Source organism: Neomonachus schauinslandi, chromosome 11 (assembly GCF_002201575.2).
Source record: "Neomonachus schauinslandi chromosome 11, ASM220157v2, whole genome shotgun sequence".
NCBI classification, from domain to species: domain Eukaryota; kingdom Metazoa; phylum Chordata; class Mammalia; order Carnivora; family Phocidae; genus Neomonachus; species Neomonachus schauinslandi.
In genome coordinates this window covers 54,891,550-54,909,550 of record NC_058413.1, presented here as the reverse complement: position 1 = coordinate 54,909,550, position 18,001 = coordinate 54,891,550, and the positions used below count along the sequence as shown (strand labels likewise).

General features: G+C 53.8%; 1 protein-coding gene and 1 long non-coding RNA gene across 2 annotated transcripts in view; both read left to right on the top strand.

The window, feature by feature from the left end:
* Nucleotides 1-10,648, top strand: part of ARRB1 (arrestin beta 1) — a 68,746-nt gene extending 58,098 nt beyond the window's left edge. The window contains exons 8-16 of the mRNA XM_021704613.1: nt 759-894; nt 1,737-1,821; nt 2,278-2,350; nt 3,188-3,325; nt 4,534-4,617; nt 5,859-5,882; nt 8,105-8,175; nt 9,034-9,085; nt 10,439-10,648. Of these exons, the coding sequence (XP_021560288.1) occupies nt 759-894; nt 1,737-1,821; nt 2,278-2,350; nt 3,188-3,325; nt 4,534-4,617; nt 5,859-5,882; nt 8,105-8,175; nt 9,034-9,085; nt 10,439-10,550 (775 nt within the window). The 3' untranslated portion in view covers nt 10,551-10,648. The remainder of the gene's footprint in view (nt 1-758; nt 895-1,736; nt 1,822-2,277; nt 2,351-3,187; nt 3,326-4,533; nt 4,618-5,858; nt 5,883-8,104; nt 8,176-9,033; nt 9,086-10,438) is intronic.
* A 1,272-nt stretch (nt 10,649-11,920) lies between these two features.
* LOC123326182 lies at nt 11,921-16,661 on the top strand. Its single transcript, XR_006540926.1, has 2 exons — nt 11,921-13,022; nt 14,300-16,661. It is a non-coding gene; the product is annotated as an uncharacterized LOC123326182 (long non-coding RNA).
* The last annotated feature ends 1,340 nt before the right edge of the window (nt 16,662-18,001 follow it).

Genomic DNA, 18,001 nt, shown 5'->3' with positions numbered 1-18,001 from the left:
CTTGGCCTCCCATCTATTCACTGGGTCTCTGTCCTCTTCACTGACCTGCATCCCCCTGAATGAGCCCCCTCACTGAACCCCGTCACCTCTCTGAGCCCCCACTTCTTCACAGGGCCCCTCCGCATCTTTTGGTCGAATAGATATTTGGAAGGCATTTGTTATATGGCAGGCACTGTCATAGGTGGTGAGAACACAGCAGTGAACAATGTAGATAAAACTTTCTCTCCTTAAGGAGCTTACCACTATTAAGTGACCTAAGGGATGCAGGCAGTGAAACATAGTCTCTTTCTTGCCATCCTGCTGGCTGCCAAGACACAGACCCAGTGAAGAACTGCCATGGGGGAGTTTGGCTCTGATGGGGTGGGAGTTCAGACCAGGAGAAGATCAAGTGAGCTGATCCAGGAAGGTTTCCTGGAAGAGGAGGTATTTAGCTGGGCCTTGAAGAAGGAAGCAAGTGAGGGCCAAAGTGGGAAGAGGGTATTGCAGGCGAGGGCCCAGTGCAAGCGAAGCTGCAGAGACGGGACTAGATAGACCATCAAGGTGACAGTGAGGAAGTGGGGGTGGCTGCAGACACAACAGGAGAGGATGGGGTGGGGCCAGGTGGTGACAAGGCCCCTGTGTCCACCTCTACAGTTTAGACTGGATTTGAAGGCCACGGAGAGCCATGGCTGTCTCCTGAGCAGGAAAGGGAGGATTACAAAGGAAGGGGATGGAGACAGGTGACTCTGGCTATCTTTTGCTCTGCCCATCTCCATTAGGAATTCCGTGCGCCTGGTTATCAGGAAGGTTCAGTATGCCCCGGAGAGGCCTGGCCCCCAGCCCACAGCTGAGACCACCAGGCAGTTCCTCATGTCGGACAAGCCCTTGCATCTAGAGGCTTCCCTGGATAAGGAGGTAGGAGGCTTGGACTTGGCAGGGGGTGGGGGCTGCTCTCTGGGGGCTGGGACCTCCCTGCCAGCTCTCTTATAGTCACTAGGACTCCTGGGGTAGGAGCTTCTGCCCCCAGTCCTAAGACCATAGGGTTCAGGGAATCTGAGACCTCCCTTGAGGGATTTGGGAAGCCTTGGGGGCCAAAAGGAGTGGCAAAGTGGGGCATGAGCCTGAAGGATGCGATCGACTTAGGAGTCAGTGTACTTCCTGAAGGGACGTGGGTCCTGGCTATCTTCCCGCACCCCTGGCCCCCTTTGAAGTGTGGGCATGCCTCTGTCTCTGGGGACAGCTGAGGGTAAGTGCCGGCGGCAAGAGGATTCGGAGCCTGTTCCCTCAGTGAGCCGGACAGCCCTTCCCCCCCTTTCTCCTGCTTCTTCCAGACCCTCTTGAGTCTAGAATTCTGGCATCCAGAGCCAGTAGGGACTCGATACACCACCTAGTCCAAGTCCTTCATTGAACAGAGGGGGAGACCGAGGCTTAGGTAACCTGTCCAAGCTCACGCTACTCTCATCCTCTTCATCATTGTTATTACTATTGTTGTCATTATTTCTGGTGACCAGGTCAGGACTGGAGCCCAGGAATATCACCTTCTAATTCAGTTATATTTCAAAATCCCACCAAGGCACTGGTCTAATGTGCCCAGTGCCTTAGCATCAGTGGGAAGTGGCTGAGGAACTTGAGGCCAATGTCAGAGTGGTCAAAGTCTGGGGAACTCCAGGAGATGGGTGTGGGGCCTCTTCTCCCTCCCTCTCTCTAGAGCCTTAGTACCCTCCGGTCCAACCCTTCTCCCTTCTTCTGCCTCCCAGATCTATTACCACGGAGAACCCATCAGCGTTAATGTCCACGTCACCAACAACACCAACAAGACAGTGAAGAAGATCAAGATCTCGGGTACCCTGGGCAGAGGGCCAACCCAGGGGACGGGCAAGAAGGAATCCTGCCAAGGGTTGGGGGTAGCTGAAGGCTCTCCCCTTGTTAACAGCCTTGTGGATAACTACTGGCCTGCAGGGAAGCCCCGGGGCCTCCTCTTAGCCAAAAGGGAAGTCTTTTGAGGCTAGTAACACAGGCTGCTCATTGGTCAGGTAATGAGTTTACTGCGCAAGCCGCCTACTCTTAGGTTCTTTGGGGGTTCTGGGCAAAGCTGTCCCTAAGGGAGAGTTTTGGTGATGGAAGGGAATGGGTGTGTTTGGGCTATCCTTTGAGTGGCAGACGGGGGTGGTCTCTTGAAGAATCCCCCAGAGCACTCTGGCCATTCCCGGGGCTGAACATCCCCAACTTGAGGGAGCCTGGGATGCCTGGGAGTGGGAGCCCAAGGCTCACACCACCTTGTCTCCCTCTTCCTCCCAGTGCGTCAGTATGCGGACATCTGCCTTTTTAACACAGCCCAGTACAAGTGCCCTGTGGCCATGGAAGAGGCCGAGTAAGTGAGCGCAAGCCCAGCCGTGGATGTGTGGGACTGGGTGGGGAAAAGAGAAGCCCTGGCTGCAGTTACAGATGCACATGGTTCTTTTCCTCCTGGCAGAGGGCTGGGCCTCGGACTTCCTGGCCACTTACCGTAGATGATCCCAAACAGCCTTTTAGAAAACATCCACTTGCTTTAGATACAAGAAAATGCATGCTACAGTCAAGGGAAAGACCCACTCAAACTAGAATGACAGAATGAGAGCTAATGAATCGAAGGGGACCGGGGTCGTAATTACACTGTGCCAGAAACCTAGATTAAAGAGCAGATTTTGCTCTGAGCTTCCTGGCAGCCTAGGCAAAGAGGGAAAGGCACTAGGTACATAGCTTTTCTTGTTTGATAAAAGAATAATCCAGCTCATTGGGTAAAAGGCGTTGTATGTGCAAAGGTAGAGAGTAATTATATTTAAAAAATCTAGGTTTGAGGGTAGCTACTGTGGTTGAGCATGGAATTTTTGTCTCGAGTTTGTTAGCAGCTAAGGCAAGAGAAGAGATCTCAAATGAAACATCTTTTCTCACATAAAGGAAGTAGATGCTCCCGTTAGAAGACACATCTGTTGTTGTTGTTGTTGTTGTTGTTTCCTGGCCCTGCCTCCTTTTGGGAGGCAAGTGCATTTGGTGTAATTATTCATGTATACATGTTTATGGACATCTAATAGCACTCAGTATTTTGGAAAGTTACAAACGTGTTTTCAATGTTACTCTGTGGTCTCTGAACTGTTCTGGCTGGCCTGGGGGTGACGGCTGGGAGGTTGCCTCTGGGGCATGTTTCCACACCCGTCTCCCTTCTTCCCAGTGACACCGTGGCCCCCAGTTCAACCTTCTGCAAGGTTTACACACTCACGCCCTTCCTGGCCAACAACCGAGAGAAGCGGGGCCTTGCCCTGGACGGGAAGCTCAAGCATGAAGACACAAACCTGGCCTCCAGCACCCTGTGAGGACCCACCCGCCCTCCTCCTTGCCCCCCCGGGGTGTCCACACCCACCTTTCCCACCAGTGCCAGTCCATGTGGTGGTCACCCTCTCTGCAAGCATGGTCCCTGGCCTGTCCTCAGGAGCTTGAACTGTAGGGGAACTGTCCCCTTACTCTTACCGCTATCCAGGGCTGACCCAGAGAGCCAGATCAGCACCTAGACCCAGCTCCCTCTGTCAGTGCTGGGCTCTGCTGGCTTGCCCAGGGGAGAGCAACCCGGAGAGGCTTCCTGCAGGAGGCAGCAGCTCCTGACCTAGTGTCTTGAGTCAGATGGGGTGTGTCCCTGAGGCAGAGCAAGGCTGGAAGGAAAGGAGGGGCTTCGGCGGGAAAGGATGAATCAGGAGGTGGATGGGGAGTCTGGGGAGATGTGGACAGTGAGCTGGGCTAAACCAGATGTTGGTGTGCCCCTTAAAGGGATCCCTGGGCCATATGATCACTCCTGCCTCGTGGTCATCACTGACTCAGAGGCTGCCCTGCCCTCATGGAGACCTGGGGTGTGGGGAACTGGTCTCACCCTACCTGCTGAGGTCTGGCCCTTCGGTGGGGCTTTGGCCTGCCTCTGCAGCACCCCTGCCCCTGACTCCCAACGTGGGCCCTGTGCTCCAGCCACACGGTTGTTCACAGGCACGCTAGCCGCTCGCCTCTGAGCCTTTGCCCTCTTCTTCCAGCCTCTGAGCCTTTGCCCTCTTCTTCCAGCCTGGTCAAATCCTACCTGTCTTCAAGACTTGGTTGAGGGGCCGCCTCCTGCAGGGTCTTCCCCAATACCTCCTCCCCTGCCTTGCCAACCGTCCTCTCCCTCTCTGATCTCCCTGTCCAGTCCTTTGTGCCCCACGGGTTGCTGAGTAGTGGGAGAGGTAGCATCCATCCATCCAAGGGCAGAAAGAGCGCACCCCTCCCCAAGCTGCTGGGACTCAGGCCCAGGGAAGAAAGGGGCTTATCAGGTGTGCCCGGCAAGTGAATTTCACGGCCAGATAGGGGACCCAGGGCTCCAGGTTCCCACCCACTCAGGGCAAAGCTTCCCATTCTCATATCCTGGGCTCCGTTTGTACATGGTGGCTGAGTGGCCCAGGAGAGGGACGGATGGCCACTGCCCCCACTGCACCCCACCCCTGCCGTGTCTCTTCCACCCAGCGATCGTCCGTGAACCTGTTTCCCTATGTCACCTTGCAGGTTGAGGGAAGGAGCCAACCGGGAGATCCTGGGCATCATTGTTTCCTACAAAGTGAAAGTGAAGCTGGTGGTATCTCGGGGCGGGTGAGTGTTCTAGCCCAGCCCAAGACTCCAAAGTGCAGAAGGGGGTGTCCCAGACCACCTGCAGCCCACTGCCCCATTCTGCCTGTTTGCTGGACCTTTTTAGCTGCATCCACCAAGAGGGTAAACCAAGCTTGAGGACTTCCCATTCCTTCTCTTCCTCCTTCGTGTTCCTTTTCCTCCTCCTCTGCCCTCTTTCCCTTGCCCACTTCAGAGGCTTTTGATCCCTCCCCTGACCTTTCCATGTCTCTCTCTCCTTCCACCCCTTCTCGTCTTCCCTATCCCTGTCTGGGCACATGGGGTTGTTGCGAGGGGGAAGCTTCCTCAGAATCTATGCTGTGGGGTCTCCAGAGGGTTCTGTCCCCTCATCATGCCCATGCTGATCTGCTGAGGAAATGGCTAAAAGGGGCTCAGAATCGCAGAGCTGGATTAGGGGTGTTCTGAATTTTCCCACTTTACAGATGGGGAAGCAGAGGCCCAAACCGTTCTCCAAACATTTCCTGAAATCTCCTCCCCTAACCTCAGGTCATCGGCTGGGTGCTGGGGTCACTGCAGTGGACCAGACATATTCCCTCCATGGAGCATAGTCTGTGCCCCACCTCCAAAGGTGGGGGCTCAGAACAGCTTTTCCCCACAGATGGGGCCTGCATGTTGTCATAAACCTAGAATTTGGATTTCTAATTTGTCACAGGGCTTTTTGTCTGACTCATAGATTTCTATGAAAAGATTTGCAAGCTAATAGCATTAGACATTAGAACAATGCCCTACGTAGGTGGTAGTATCCAATACTGACTGCGTATTATAGGACATCTCAGACTTGCAAATCCCAAATCCCGTGTCCTGTGACTCTGCAGGACCCACAGTCTGCCTCGAACTCTTCCTTGAGGAATCCTCGGTGAATCCCAAACTGATTTCTCTTGCCATCAGAGAGGCCTCCCCAGTGCAGGCCACACAGGGCTCAGCTGTCATGTCTCCTTTGCAGAGGAGGATCCTGGGGGCTCAGCGAGGTCTCCGCGAGGGGGTTTGGCTGAACTGGGCCTGGATTTCAGTCCCCCAGGCAAGGCTAATGCCATTTTTCTGTATCTCTGAATGAGAGGTCACAGCCACACAGAGGTGGGTGGGAGCTCGTCTCAGGGTCTGTCCTACCCCTGCAGGCAGCGAGGTGGTAAATGAACATGCTTTCTGTTTTCTTCCTCTCTGAACTCTCTCCTGACCATCTCTCCCGCCTCCTCTGACCCACCCAGCCTGTTGGGAGACCTTGCATCCAGGTAAAGCCCCTCCCTTCAACCGGATCCACCCACCTTCCCGAAAGGTCCAGAGACCACTGGGCTGACCGTCTAGAATTGTAGGGCACTGGGTTGGAAGTCTTAGCAGTCACTTTCGATGGCCAGGCTCAGGCATATATGTGCTGGGACTAGAATCCTCTCCAGAGGGACTAGGGAGATGCAGTTTCTCCTTTAAAAAACCTTGCCCTGTTCTTCTGTTCCACCCAAGTGACAGGAACCTTTGCAGACAACAAAGTCAGCTTCCTGGATCTGGGGGAATAGCGCCCCCCCCAACCCCAAAGTCTGCTGTTTTGGAGAAATGCAGGCTTCATGGCTTCCAGACTTGTACAGTAATGAGAATTAACTGCTGGCCATATGTTGCTAGGGAGAGGTCCTGCGGAGATCTGCTCTTGTACACAAGGTCCCTTGTAGCCAGCTGGATCCATGCACCTTCCAAAACAGGCACGGGCAGTGGTTTTGCCTCCTCCTGTCACAAGGTGGCAGTAGTGTTCATCCCGGGAAATCAGGCTATTTGGAGAGGTGAAATTAATTCAATTGAGTTCAGTTCAATATAATTCAGTAAAGATTTCTGGAATCCAGATTTGTGCCCAGCCTTGTGCTGCAATGCTGAGGTCCCAGGGAAGAATCAGACCTACCCCCTGCCCTTGATCACTCATGGCCTGCTGGAAGGTTAATGTCCAGATTCTTCCATCCATATGCTGTATGGCTTTCACAAAGGTTGGCAAACTCATTCTTCCCTTCTGTTAGTTTACTCTTCCAAGTGAACCTGGAAAAGCAATCCCCTTTGCAAGCAAAAAGCAAAAAAAAAAAAAGCCAAATTGTTTCGATAACCTATGAATCCCCCATGTCCCCATTGAGGGGAAGTAAAGATTGATTCTGGCAGGTGCAAGTTTCACAGTTCAATCAAACCTTTTACCTACATCATCTCCTAGAAGTTAAGTATTGTTATCCCCATTTTCCAGATGAGCTCAGTGAGACCTGAGGATGTAAAAGTGTCCCCCCAGACAGTGCTGGGCCTGGCAACAGACCTTTCTGGTTGCATAGCCTCTGTCCCTGCCTGCTCTGTTCTCCTCTCCCTTCCCCCCTGCCACCTGGGCCCGGGGCAGCAAGTCTGTAAGATGAGGTGCTCACAGTTGGCAGGGCTTCACCCCAAGCTGAGAGGAGGAGCTTTCGTGGCTGCTTCTCTAGGAGTGGAGAGCAGACGATGAGTAGGAATCACCTCTTCAATTCAGAGCTGTTGTCACTCAGTGGTTGAGGATGTGAATTATGGAGTCAGAATCCTATCTCTCACTTCCAAAAAAAAAAAAAAAAAGAATCCTGTCTCTCACATCCCATTAATAGTTGTGTGGCCTTGTGTAATGTATATTTCCCCCTTGTGCCTCAGTTTCCTAGTCTGTACATATGGTATAATAATGGGATTGTTGTGGAGATTAAACAAGCTACTCTAGAATAGTCCTTAGCATGGAGTCAGCACCATGTCTGCTCTTGTTATTATTTTGCTCATCAGGGCCAAGGGGAGGGAAGTCCTGGTCAGAAGCACTGGCCTGTGTCAGCACCTCCCCTGTTCTTCCCCACCACCCAGACCCTCCATCCCTACAGGGCTTCAAGGAAGGCTCTAAGCACAATGTTGATAGCCCTGGGGCCTGCCCCCATACAACTTGAATTTGATTAAAATGACCTCAGCAGTGCATCATCCAGATGGCAGGGGGCTAGGGCCCCTGGAGCACTTTTACAAGAGCCTCATGGGGATGTTGGGAGGTGGGACTGAGTAGGGGGGAGGGGGAAAGGGCAGGAAGGAAGCCTGGAAGGGCAGTGTTAGGGAAGGCTGGGCTGGCTGTGGTGGTTTGAAGCCTGCGAGGTCCCGGGGCACCTCTGGAGCCACGCAGGAACCAATGTGCAGACTGCCCTGGGCAATTCTTTTCCCACCCCAAGCCTCTCAGCTCATGAGAATCCAGGGATCCTTATCAGGAAAAGGGAGGTTTCCATTTCTCTTGGGAGGTAGCAGAAAAGTCTTCTAATTCAACTCCTAGAGGGAGTAAGGTTCAGGGAGTGGCAGAACTGGGGCCTGAGTCCAGATTCCCTGCCTCAACTGAGAGCTACCTCCTCTGACCATAAAACCCTCCCCAGTCCTCAAACTGATAGGGCATTGAGTCTTCTAGCCTGAGACTGAGCTTGAGGCTCACTGGGTCTGGGTCTTGTTTCAGTGACGTGGCCGTGGAACTGCCCTTCACCCTAATGCACCCCAAGCCCAAAGAGGAACCCCCACATCGTGAAGGTAAGCAGGATCTGCGGGTCACTGGAGTGGGAGTTTCCAGGTTGTTGACCCCGTTCTCCACCAGCTGCTGTCTCTCCCCATCACCCCATCTCACTCTGGGTTAGCCTTCAGCCCAGGGTCGCTCTTTTTTCTCAGCACCCCAGGATCTTTTGTGAGGCCCACACTCCTCTATTTGCATCTGACTCCCCCAAGAGGCAGAGAGGTCTGACTCCTTTCTCCATGGGGAGGGAGGCTGGGAGTGGAGGGAACTCACTGGCCATGCTTGGAGCTCTTGTCTTGCGTCCAGGCATGGGGGAAAGGGCTGCACAGATACGATGGCCCCTGGACACATCTTAATGATTTTTCCAAGTGATACCAGATTGGTCATGTTTCCTTAAATCTAAGACTGTTTGAGTTGAAAGAGACAACACAATAGTCTGTGCCACAAAGAAAGAAAGATGTTCCCGCAATTAAACTATGAAATGCCATTGATTATGAAACATACCCAGGTTCAGAGATGTGAGAGTGAAAACAAAATAATCATGGTTGTCTTAACACTAAATGAAAGTCATGTATTTAAGGAAAGAATCTAGGTCATGCAGGAAACATGCCAAAGGAGCAGGGTCCAGAGTTTATTCTGTTCTTCTGGAGCTGCCACGGGCCTCTGGGGCCTCCTTGGACCCTCCCTGGACTCTCCTTCCTGCCTTTAGGATGATTTGGGGGTGTGTTCAAGATCAGGGACCAACCCTTCTTCCCCACTTCCCTTCTTCCTTAGCCCTCCCCATCTTAGTTTGGTTGCCCTAGCGTAGGGACCTGTGCCTACCTGCCCCCATGCCCACTCCCCACTAACCCACGGGCGTCCGCCCACCCTGTGTTTAGTTCCAGAGAACGAGGCGCCAGTAGATACCAATCTCATAGAACTTGACACAAAGTAAGCCAAACCCTGCCTGCAGACGTTTGGGGGGCGGGGGGCTGGGGCAGGGCAGGGCGGGGCGATGGGATCATTTGCATATATGCTTATTAACTCCTGAGGAACCGCTGGTCTAACCCGTTGCTGAGAGCTGCCTCTGCTCGCCTCTTCAGCAACCCGCTTGCCTGCATGTGACTTGAAGGACCCTCCGTGCCCGGTCCTCTTCCTCCTGCCTTGGTGGGGTCTGTCTTCCTCCCTCGTCCTTGCACGTCCGTCCGTCAGTCCGTTCGTCCATCCACAGCGCCTGCTCGGCTCTCACAGGGCTGGTTTGGTTCGGGGCCCTGGGCTGGGCTTTCTTGCCCTGCCCGCGCCCAGCCAGTGGAATCAGGCTGTGGGGTGGGGAAGGTTCTGGGGGCTCTTGTTGCTTCTGACTCCTGAGGACTGATGGAGATTTCCCTACAGTCAAAGGCCATCGCCTCACCGGACAGTGGCCAGAGGGGGAGGACCTAGGCTGACTTCATGAACCACCTCCAGAGCCAAGCAGCTTTCTCTTTCCAGCTCCAAATCCACCCTTTCCTTGTCCCCCAGGAGATATTTGGGATGTGGAGTCACAAGTCATCCCATGAGGATACCTCATGGGGCTGGCTGAATTCTGTGGGGCGGGGGACTTGGGTGGGCCTAAGTGTACATGTTATATGATAGAACAGAAATCACTGTTCTTAGAAGTCCTTCATCCTGAAACCCCACTCAGGCACCCCCTCTCCCCACCTACCCTTCCTCTGCCCTGCTATTCAGATTTGCTGCCCCCAGACCCCCCTCCTTTCCAAGATCCCTCAGGGTAGAGTGAGCTGACAGCTCCCTGGAGAAAGGGCATTCATGGTTTTCTCTTCCGCTAAGCCAAGCCCACACCGTCCTGTGCAGAAACAGGAATGCTTCCTGAGGGCGCTTCTTTGGGTGGGTGCTTAGGGTTTCTTGGGCCGGTTCTGGGGGATTCAGAATATGCTGTGAAACTACTGGTGGGCTGGCCTCCCATAGTAGGACTGAGTTCCTCTTCTGGCCCCAGCCCAGCTACACTGCACCTCCATCCCTATTTGATATCTCCCCCACCCCCAAATCCTCAAGAACCGGGTCACTCTCCAGCCCTTAGGCATTAGAGTCAAACTCGTGCATCCCTCTGGTATTTCCACAACTAGCTGGAGTCCGGATGTGACCAGTCCCACTGTCACCGAAGGGCATCTAGATGTGCCAGCCTGGCAGGCCTTTCTGCCCATGGTCAACCCCAGGGGCCGGCCTCTGAGTCCCATCTGACCCTCTGGATCAGCCTGCTCTCCCTGCCTGGCAAACACACCCCGTTTTCCTTGTCTTTCCCACCAGCGATGACGACATCGTGTTTGAGGACTTTGCCCGCCAGAGACTGAAAGGCATGAAGGATGACAAGGAGGAGGAGGAGGATGGTACTGGCTCGCCACAGCTCAACGACAGATAGACTGGGGCTGGCCCTCCCTCCGGGCAGCTCCAGGGCCACGCTCATGCACTAGGATGCTTATTTGTCTTCTTCCTGCCCTCGTTCCCCTCCCCCTTGTTCTTCTGGTTCCTACCAGGGGGCACCCAGTGGTCTTCCAGGTCACGGTGGTGAACCTCTGGCCTCAGGGTTGGCCCCACATCGCCATGCCAACAGGGCCCCAGGGATCACCTTCTCCCTCTTACCCCTCTTACGGGTCACCCCTCCAGCCCCTTCTCTTTTCCTGCTGACCCCCAGAAAGGCCATCTGGGCTCTGGCCTTGGGATTTGACTCGGGATGGCGAGCAGAACGGGGAGGGTGGGGCAGAGGGCTCAAGACACATGAGAGGGTGCCCGCGGCCCCAGGTGGCTGGCATAGCTCTGGCAGCTAAAAGATCACCGCACTGAGGGCCACCCTCTTCTGGCCGGGAGGGGCACACCTGTGGATAGATTCTCAGTACGTTTTTGCGGTCCGGACCCACCAAACACCTCTCCCCTTCCGCCCCTCCGTCCCCATCCTGTGTCCCTCTGTGTCTGACAGTGACATTGGTGAAGGTTCACAGACCCCAGGAGTAGAGAAAAGCCACTGGACTGACATTCTTACCAGCAGTTACCCAGTCTAAGGCAAGCTGTGGGAACAAGCCCAAGTCTGATTCAGTCCTATCAGGATGTAACATCCTAGCTACCTTGTATCTAATGTGTGTGTCTTCTCTATACACATGCACCGAGAGAGAAGGGCAGGGTCTTCACAAAGCGCCAACCTGCTGTATAGTGAGCCCAAGCTCCTGGGGGGGGGGGGGAGGTTCCTGAAGGGTGACCCTGAGAGATGGGGTTTGGGGGCAAGAAGATGAGCATCTGCTCTATTCCCTCCTCTGCAGACTTAACAGCAATCAGTGGTCCCCCGAGAAGTCAGGCTGGAGGTCCAGATGGGGCTGGGGACAACGCTACCCTACTACCTCCCCTCACAGTTCTCCAGGGCTGAGCTGGGCTGGCCCTGCAGGCTGGGAGAGCATGCTCGAGGCCGCCATGCCCACAGTCAAAGGGCCTCCTGCCCCAGGAGGTGGCATGGCCCATCAAGATGCCCTCCCCTAAAAGGAAGGGGGCTGCTGGGTAGCAAGGAACCCTTCATTTCCTTGGGGAGTTAATGACCCCCCAGTAGCTCCCAGTGTCATGGATGCCCAGTACCCATTGGCTGGTGTTGGTGTGATTGGGACCCGGGGCATTTTTAGGCAATGGGGCAGGCAGATGATGAGGTAGAAAGTGATAAAAGGTATTCGTTCTTGTCTGGCCTTTGATGCCCACTTACTGTATGACCTTAGGCAAGTTCCTTTCTCTCTCTGGGCCTCAGTTCTTCACCTAGAAGACCGAAGGGTTTGACCAGATGATCACAAAGGGACCTCCCAGCTCTGGCCTCCAAGAACTTGTAAACCTTAGAGCTTCTGGTATGACGGGTGGAGCCAGATCCAGACCATTGACTCTGGTCTGTCTGCCTCCAGAGGTGATTCACCGAGCCCCAGAGGTAGCAGGGCCATGGAGAGCTCCTAACCCACCCCTTCCCAGGACCTTCTTGGGCCGCTGGAGGGTCATCTGATGTCAAGCTGCAGCCATAGCTAGCGTGAGCTCCTTGACCATAGGGCTCGAGTATTCTAGAAGACCAAGTTTGGATTTGCTATGACAGGGCTTTGGGTACCTCACAGCTCCCTGTGGAGGCAGACCCCCTAAGATTCACCTTATACCCAAGCAAATATATTGCTTAGCAGGGCAAGTGGATCTCTCCTCCATCCCTGCTCCCTTTTATCTCTGTCTCATACTTGCCTGAAAAAGGAGACAACAAAATATTATGGGTACTCCACCCTTTTCAGTCCAGCCCCTCCTGGGGTGGGCTGGGTAACCATTATCCATGGCGAGAGTACCTAGTTCACAAGCCTGGCACTGCACCCCAGCCCTTCCCCTTCTGAATCTCATGAAGCTGCAATTCTAGGGAGCACTGCCCCATGTCAGGCCCAAGTCAGCTTGTGGCAGCCATACTTTCCTGGCCAGCTCTGGGGTCCTAGCTGTGGGTGCCCCCGGCATCCAGCCCCTACCAGAGCTTGCTGGCAGTTCACACCTCATTGGACAGCTGAAGAGTTGACGAAGGGCTGGAACACATGCCAAGCATATGCCCTCCAGTGTCTTCCTCTGGAACATTTAAGGCTGGTATGAGACCCTTTAGGATTTGGGGGATCACTCCCCTACAGACCAGCTTCTTCCTCCATCCCTCACCTGTGCACACAAAAGATTTGTCAGCCTGGTTCCTGGCTTCTTCACCTCAACACCACACTCACCCTTTTGGGTTTATCCCAGTGTTTGACTGAAATTTCTCCAGCCGCGGGAAGTATCATAGCCCCATCTAGACTTTTGCTCTTTGGGCCCAGGGCTGCAGAAGGGCAGCCCCTGTCCCCAGGAAGCTCCTGGTCAGGTGAAAGTTCTAGGGGGAAGGAATGGGGACCATTGCATTCAGGGCTCCTTGGCTCCTGCTAGTCCATATAGTGCCTTGATGTGAAGAAGAAACCGTGCCCCTTCCAGGTGGGTTCAGTCCATGTTAGAAGGCACAGCTTTGAGAAGGGCGCACAGCCTGGAGTTCAGCCCCACTTGCCCCAGTCAGTGCAGCACAGGCCAGTGTTTCCTTGGTCCTCTTCCTGAGAGAAAGACCCAGATCTTCTTTCAAAGCTTCCGGTTGGCTCCAGACCCCACCCCACTGGCAGCCCCCCAACCATGACCCAGTCCTCCTGTGCAGGGCCCCTCTCCATCTGGAGTCAGCCTGCCTGGAGCCAGGTGAGATTGGGGAATGAAATTGGAGTGAAAGTGGGGGTGAAGGAGCCCCACCGGGCCCCAGGCACCAGTCCACAGTGTTGGCTCTGGGCTGACCCCACAGCTCCGCGCTGGTACCTTCCAGTGGCCCATGTGGGTGGCCTAGAGAGATCGGTCTGGGCAGGTGGGAGAAGCATGGCGCTGGGTGAAAACCTACAGGCAGAGGCCAGCTGGGCTTCCTCAGCTTTCCAACCATGAGAATGGTGAAGTCCCGTGAAGAGAAGGGCTGAATTATTCGGTCGGACTCCATGGGCTGCCTCAGCCTCAAAGCACAGGCGGCGAGGGTGGGCACACTGGGTTGCGGGGGTGTTGCTTCAGCTGCTCGGCTTGTTGCTGACAAGCTGGTTCCCACATGGTGCCATGGAAAGCATGCTGGGCTGGAAGCACAGTGTCTCCAGCCCAGTTGTCACCAACCAGCTGAGTAGCCTTAAGTGAGCAAGTCACTCAACCTCTTGGGCTCAGTTTCCCTAACTAGAAAATGAGACCGTAATCTCTTCCCCACCTGACTCAAGGAATCTGAAGCCCAGATGAGACGAAAGTCAGCTCTGTAAGTTGCAGATGGCTGCTCAAGCAGTAGCCCAGGGTCACACAGGAAGATCACTGCAGGCTGCGTCCTCCTCCCGCCAGTCTTCATCTCTTGCCCCCTTCTCACTTAGGCAGACGTCAGCCAGGAGGAGATGCAGTCCGTTTGGCTTTGAAAATGTGGACACTGCTTAGGAATGCCTTGCCCACAGATAGTAAGTGGTCCCAGAGATCACGACAGAGAGACACACCATGGATATTGCCAGTGATTGGGCTGGGGGGCATCCTGGACCCTCCCAGCCCTGGTGCCACCCCCATCTCCCGTCTTTCAGATTCCACAGAGGCCAAGAAGCTCCTGGTCAGGTGAAAGTTCTAAGGGGAAAGAATGGGGGCCATTGCATTCAGGGCTCCTTGGCTGCTGCTAGCTGCCCCCATCCCCCCATGGCTCTGATCCCAGATTACGGAGACCACCCACCTCCAGGCCCCGGGAGGGCTGAGCCACTATTCCATCAAAGAACCCCACGGGTGAGGTAGACTAGCAATTGCCCTTCGAAGTAGAAGGCCCCTCCGGGATCGGCACAGCCGCCAATGCTCCTTGGTGATACTTGGAAGGGATTTGGACCCAGGGGCAACCCAGGCCCGTTCCCCTGAGAGCTGACCCGTTCGTTCTCCATGGTTCCAGCGCCCCACAAAGGCAGCCTCTCCTACCAGTGACTGGGGACTGGACATTCAGCCATCCCTGAGGAAGGCATTGGCCCCAATCTTGGTCTCACAGGCACAGGCCTATGTCTGTTCTGATGTTTTTCTCTTTTTAAAGTCAACAAGGACCAAAACAGACTCTCCTGACCCTCACGCACAAGCCTGCGTTGAGCAGTCTGATGGCATTTTGCCATCCTCATCCACGCAGGTCCATCGCTTCTGTCCTCCCTCCAGGACTGAAATGGCCTACCTGTGGGGCAGGGTCCCCACCTCGTCCACTCCCCTGCAGAGTCCCTGCACAGTGGCTTCAATGAGAGGCCCATCGAAGGGGGAGCACCCCCCTAGCACTCTCTCCCAACTCTTCACTCTGAAAGGGAAATCAAAGCACAGGTCCCCAGGACCCATGACCCATAGACACTCTGAAGCAGCAGTTTTCAAACCAGGTGCTGTGGAACCCCTGGGTTTCACAGAGCTTCGCCAGGGGCTGCTAAGGTGGGACGATGGGGGTGGAGGCAAAGGCTAGGTCTCCAGCTCTCCCCCATCCCCACTTCCACCAGGACAACTCTGCTTTTATCTGTCTTGCCTCTTGAGGTTCTACCTTCAAACTTTTGAAGAAAAGCTTCTTCAAACCACCGTTCTGAGGTTTGATCTTCAACCAGCAAGCACAGGTTCTCTTCTTGCTTTTCATGTTGGAATGGCTTTAGCATTCCAGTACAAAGTGGCTTTGTATTGGAACTTGGGCTGCAGACCCAGGCCCAAGCACTTGCTTACACACACATGCACACACACACGTACACATTTGACGGTTTTGTAGCTCACCCACCCTGAAGCTCTGGCCTGGGTTTGATTTGGGCAGGGGCCTGGTGCTCAGTGAGGATTGGTCTTACCTTGATATCAGCCCATGCAGGGTGGGGGATGGTGGAGCAAGGAAATAGGCCCAGCCCCCACCCCAGGACTTGTGTCTGCACCCCACTTCCCTGATTCAGGCCTATGGGACACGTGATGGGAGAAGGAGGAACTAGACTTAGGTTCCTCTTTACATACAGCCAGATGGATGGACATCCAGGTTCTTACAAAAATGTTGAGGGGGGATGTTACGATAGAAGTCCCTCCGTGAGGACATGGTCCCTCCAGAGACCTTTAAAGCAGCCAGTTTCCCTTGAGCAATTCTAATAGGCTTCCACTCCCACATCTGTGGACAAGCTAGTGTGTGGACAACAGGAAGATCCCTGAAGAGATGCTGGTCCTCCACCCACAGTCTCCCACAGTCTCTGCCAACCTGCCCCTCTGGCCGGGTCCCCCACCAGGCTAACTGAGGGGTGGCACATTGGTGAGACCTGGACCAGCCCTTGACACAGAATCCTGCCTGGGCCCCCCACTGAGGGCATTCTAGGTGAAAATGCGAGGCTCAGGGCACAGCAGACCATGTGGCATGGGAGAAAGTGTTCTGTGTTCAGTCCGAGTATGCCTTTGGGAACCCCACTGACCTCAGTTTCCCCATGTGTAAGATGGGGCTTGTGCCAGACTCTGCCCACCTCACAGCTTACTGCAAGGAGAGGTCATGGAGCGGGGTATGATAGGTAGTGTCCTATGAGAGATGGGAGCCGCACAAACTTGGGGTGTGGTCATGGCCTGCACTGCAGATCAGCAGAGCACTTGGGGGAATGAGTATGGGATGTGCCATCTTTCCGGGGCATCTCTGCTCAGTGTTAAGGTCTAGCCACAGATGCTATGGGAGACCTGCCTCTTCCTACCCAATGGGAGTCAGCATTCAGCCTGGCACAGTGACTGTGGATCCTGGACGCAGGGAGTGATAGGTGGCTGGGACAGGTCTCCAGGTCTGTAGCCCTTCTGTTAAGTGATTATTTTGTGACACCCTCTTTCCTGGGCCACCTGCCAGGTTTATCTGTTGTACTGTGGCATTCCTTATTATGTCAGATAAGTTATTACAGTTTATTCAACTCTAACAGGACAAATGAACAAGAGAACCATAAATAGGAGACCATTAAAGGTCTTTTGTGACAGATGCTGGATGTGCATTCATTTCTGTCTTATTAGCTCATGGCAAGACCTAGATCAGCAAATCCTGCCCTACTGCCTCAGAATATTGGAGAGGACCTGGGGCTGGGTCAGGTGTTGTCTTCCCTTCTCTGTGGCCTCACCTCCAACCTGGTTTCTGCACCTCCTTCTGGAAACTGTCAAAGAGCCCCCCTCCCCATGTACCAGTCTTCTGGCCTTGGGGAAGTTGCCAAACCTCCCAGACATCACTGGATCCCAGGACCCCTGGTTTGCTTCTCAGGTTAAAGCCATCCCATCTTCCCTTTGGCATCACCAACCACTCCAGCTGGAATCCTGCCCCGGTCTCAGCCCTGGGTCTTAATTCAGTTCTCATCTCCTGTTCTGCTGGGTCTCCCCGAAGTCACTTCACTTTGCCATGACTTACCCAATGCCTGTTCCAGAAGAACACATGGGAAGAGTGGGGATATATGTGAGGCAGATTCAAAGTTCTAAATGATAATGGGCTGCATTAACACAAAAGGGGGGTGCCAATGAATGTGAGATGGCTTTCTCAAAAAAAAATTGATTATGTAGGAAAAAGAATTTGTTTTTACATTCCTCTAAAATAATGTGTAACTTAGATCAAAGCATTGCCCTCCTGGTGGGCCAGAAGGTGATCTCTTTCCTCTGATGCTCCTTTAGGCCAGAGAAGGGTAGTGGGAAGACACTGACATTTGAATCAGGAGGCTTCAGCTAAGGGCTCTCATTCTGCCTTCCCATGTGGTCTGTATCAGTCTGAGTCCAGAGAAATAGCCTCTTCCCGTATTTCAGTAGCAGGGATTTTACTGATGAAACTGGTTATAATGTTGCAAGAGTTAAAAGGGCAAGTGAGGCAAGGGATGTGAGGCAACCCAGAGATTAGGTGTAACTGGAAACCACTACCACCTGTAAGGTGGAAGGACAGGATGAGGAGTGACAGACCTGAGGAACTAGGGACATTGAGGAAGGTATCTGAGGAATTCAGACCACAGGAGAAACGCGTCTGTTGCTGGGGATGCTACCCAAAGCAGAGTGTGAGAAAAACTACTCCTCTCTTCCTGCCCCCTAACTTCATGCCCATGCCTACTCTTGGAACAATCTAATTAAAAGCTGATTTTCAAGGAATCCTGGGAAATGTGGTTTGCCATGGTCAGTGCCCTGTAATACAGAGCAGAAGTTCAGGGGATTAGATCTGAGACCAAATAGGCAAATCACCAGCTCTTCCTCAATCTTCTCATCCAGAAAATAAAAATAATCATATTGGCCTGGATACCACAATTGAGAAGGAGTGCCCTGCCATCTAAACAGGACCATAAATGTGGGAGAAGT